The sequence below is a fragment of the Mytilus edulis genome, chromosome 2 (genome assembly GCF_963676685.1).
Source record: "Mytilus edulis chromosome 2, xbMytEdul2.2, whole genome shotgun sequence".
Classification (NCBI taxonomy): domain Eukaryota; kingdom Metazoa; phylum Mollusca; class Bivalvia; order Mytilida; family Mytilidae; genus Mytilus; species Mytilus edulis.
The window spans coordinates 56,548,900-56,553,011 of NC_092345.1; the positions used below are offsets into that span (position 1 = coordinate 56,548,900).

General features: G+C 35.6%; 1 protein-coding gene across 1 annotated transcript; it reads left to right on the plus strand.

Moving 5' to 3' along the window:
• Positions 1-3,113: 3,113 nt before the first annotated feature.
• On the plus strand, positions 3,114-3,791 carry LOC139510925 (microtubule-associated tumor suppressor 1 homolog). The gene has a single exon (XM_071297477.1). It carries the CDS (start codon positions 3,114-3,116, stop codon positions 3,789-3,791), a length of 678 nt encoding a protein of 225 aa, XP_071153578.1.
• Positions 3,792-4,112: the final 321 nt, after the last annotated feature.

Sequence of the window (4,112 nt, forward strand, 5' to 3'; positions counted from 1 at the left end):
AACTTTGAAACTCTGTGGTGGCCAGACGGGCCCAGATCCCAGAAAAATATTTAAGTGGCGAATAGCCTTGGTCAATACCTTGGAAATGAGCTAGGTCCAGATCGGAACTTTGCGGTAGGGATATGTCGAAAAGTACTGAATCTGTCTGTCAATTCCTTTGAAATGAGCTACTTCTGATTTGGAACTTTTCCGTCGAGATATGCCAAGGAGTGCATAAAGCCTGTGTTGTTGATATGAAAAGTTCCTTAAGACACCACTTTTAACTCTTGTAGTGATCAAACTGGCCCAGATCACAGAAAAAATATTGAAGTAGTGAATAACCTCGGATAATGCCTTTTAAATTATCTAGGTCTGGTTAGGTACTTTACCGTAAATATAAGCCGAGATACCGAAAGCACGGTGGTAAATATACAAAGTTATGGCACAAACTTGAATCCCTATGGTGGCCCGACGGCCCCGGATCCCAGAAAAATATTTAAACAAGGAATAGTCGAGGTCAATACCTTTGAAATGAGCTAGGTCTGGTTGGGAACATTGCCGTAGGGATATGCCAAGGAATACCGAATGCGTGGTTAATATTGAAACTTTGCTAAGAGAAAACTTTTAACTTCATGGTTAATTTTCAACGTTGTATTCTATCAGCTTTTGTTTTACACTAAGCTCTGTAAGTTTATTGCATCAATACAGAATATCGAAAGGAGAACGACATGTGTTATTTTTTTTACCTAAAATGACAAAATGCCGAGTAAAACTAATGTCATACCTAACCATTAAAAGAGAGTCACATTTTCAAAGAACTCTTTTAATAAAATTTACAATTAAAATTAAATCTTTTTTTTTTTTTTTGCTTTTGTAAAGAATTAACAACGGTATGTCGAGTTAAAGAAAAAAACAAAGAAAACACATGCATTAGAATGTGTATGACAGCAAGTACTTTCCGGACTGTTCGAAATGCAAATCAAAAGGGTATGATAATTTAAGATATTACAATTCGGAATGTTTTGAAACTTTGCAGGAATATGTATGAGATGTCTATTCCAAAGATCACCTTGAGTTGGGTCAAACAGTCACATTTTGCATGAAAATAATATAAAGGAAAATAATATTTCCCTGAGAAGGTATTTACCATAAAATTATATAGAAAATCCTTCCAAACGTCTCATAAGGGCTAGTGATGCCCTACAGGTTAGAAGTTCATTACTTAAAACAAGTACCTTCTTGGCAAAGGATTTGGGATTAAAAAGATAAAGTAGAAAACCAAAAGACATGTTGGTAAAGCTTATTGAAGCTAAAACGTCAAGTGTTACCCCGATTAGAAGTGTTTACTAAAAATGAATTAATATTACAAGCAAAAAAGGAAAAAAGACTTCAACAAGACATAGCAAAGGAACCGGTTATTAAGGTGAAAGATGGTAAAAAAGTACTACAGTGACCATTGAACCATTTGTTAGTACATTTGTGAGTGCTTTGCATGCATTTGATTAGTAAAATGTCAGAAGCACAAAAGTGAAGAAGGCATGGAAGGTACAGTTAGTGCTTCGATTAGACTTGGCAAAAACAAACCCTGCAACAGGTGACAATGATTCCATTTTTTAGGTCAACTCTAGTTATTGTTACTGAATCAACTGACTAAGACACTGAACTAACGTTAACAGTAATAAAAGTATAGCATATTGCATGCGTGATTAAAGGGGGTGAACGTTAAGCCATATTGTAGATTTCAACTTTCATATGGATAAAGTGTACCCCTGAAGGGTAAGTCTTACATACGCCTTTTGGTAAAACTAGCACAAAAAAAGGCCATTATTAAAGTGAGCTGTGTTATCAAAATTACATCATGAAGAGGTGAATCAGAAAAGTACGCATCAAGTGCGTCAATACGAACAAACGTGAAAATGAGTTTAACTAGAAGGGGTTACTTTGTCAAATGTCGTTGAAACACATTTGGAAGGCTTAATACTACCTTTTCTATTAACGTGTTTGCGTATGGTGGTGTTGAAAAAAAAACGACGATAAAAAAAATGAAGTACCCGTTAAGAATTTCTAAGAACATCGGAAAGGACAGAACCCACGCAGACATGTTGTATTAAACCAATGCTACTAAATAACATTACTGTTGGATAAAAAAAAGTTGATCACATTTGTAAAGAGCCCAAGTGTCATCTACAATGTTAATGTTTTTTTGTCGAAGGTGTATGCACCACTATTCAAGAGAAGACATTTTAGACGAACATTTATAGTATTGTGATCAGAGGGATGGAGTGAAAATCGAGATGCCAGAAGAAGATACCATAAACCTCGGTCACACCTTAACGGATAGCTCGAACGGACGCTTAACGGATAACTTTTTTTCAATCCGTTCATGTCCGTTAGACGTCCAACGGATGAAATGTCCGTTGAACGTCCGGTAGGCGTCCGTTTTGTACGGTACTCGTCCGTTTCGTTTCTGTTGTGTATCCGTTACGTGTCCGTTATACTTCCGTTGGAAGTCTGGCAGATAAATTCACCAACGGACTTCTACCGGACGTCTAACGGATAAAACGGACGTTGAACGAATGTGAAACGGACTTCTGCCGGACGTATAACGGAAAAAACGGATGATGAACGGATCTGAAACGGATAAATGCCAATTGAAAATTTCGCGTAGGAAATGATAATTATTGGTATGTTAGCTTTCTTAATGTTCGTGAATTCTTATTATTCATAATCGATCTTAGAGTAAGGGCACGTCTTCACAATCAAGCAGCTCTTATTCAGGCCACACACTGCCCTTTGGCCTCATTTTGAAGAACAAACCAAAATAGTTACAGTTAGAATGATTACCTCCCCTGTAATGGCAGCCACCATGTAATTTTTTGAAGTCCGGGGAAAACAACAAAATACTCAATGAATATGTAATAGAAATACTTAAAAGATTGCAAATATCATAAACAAAACATCGTCTAGAGGTTTAAGTTAGTTCAAAGACATTTATTACGCAATTTTCAATCGTGGTATTGTGACATAGTTTCATCGCTTCATCGTTGATATTTTTGTGTACATGTTACGTCATACATGTACATGTCATTCATAAAGGTAACATTGAAATTGACACACAATTTACTGATATCATCATGACAAGTCCTTCAAATACAACTATGGAAGATCTGAAAACCCTTATTTTGGCAGTAGACTCAAAAGTAAATAAATTTAATGAGAAATTAGATACAATTGAAAATAAATTTTCAAATCTAGTGCAGGAGGTAAAACAAGATGTAAAACAAGTTAAGTTAGAGGTCTCAGAAACAGGTCAAGCATTAAAAGAATTAAGGCAAGATCACGATGAGTTACAAAGAGGGGTTGAGGCTATGGAACTCAATGTGCAATCTCTAGAGGTAGAGAAGTTTGAGTCAATGAGGCAGAGTTTTGAGACTGACATGAAAAATTTAAAAGAGAAGCAGTTACTACTTGAAAAACATGACCGCAAATATAACGCTTTAGTGTATGGCATGCCTGAAAAGAGTGATGAAAACATCTGGAAAGTTATTGATGACCTAATGATTAATTATTTGAAAATGGAAAAACCTAAAGCAGAAAGTTTCCCATTTGCAAATGCTCATAGAATACCAGCTATGCAGAATTCAGGAGAGAAAAAACGACCAAATCCCATAATAATTAGATTTATACATTATGCCGATAAAGAGCTATTCTTATCTCATGGGTCACATTTAGCCGGAATGAATATCCGTATTGTAGACGATCTGCCTCCATGCATGAAGGAAGCCCAAAATGAACTTGCAAAAATTGCATAAAAGATTAGGTCAGATGAAAAACTAAAAACACGCATTCGTCACTTAGGAGTCACTGTGATCCTTGAAACACGCACTAGCTCAAGAGACCAGTGGCATATTCGCAAGCAATTCCGTTGTTGCTAACTTGCATAGAACTTTTATATACTCCGTCACATACTGTTATCACTATTGATAAGTTAATTGACTTTGCTTCAGATATTTTTTTGTTTGTCTCCAGTAAAATACATATACTATGCTTGCATATTTGTACATATATCTACCATTTCTGATGTATTTATTATTTCTTTTATACATTTTAGAATACTACAATGAGTGTAAGTA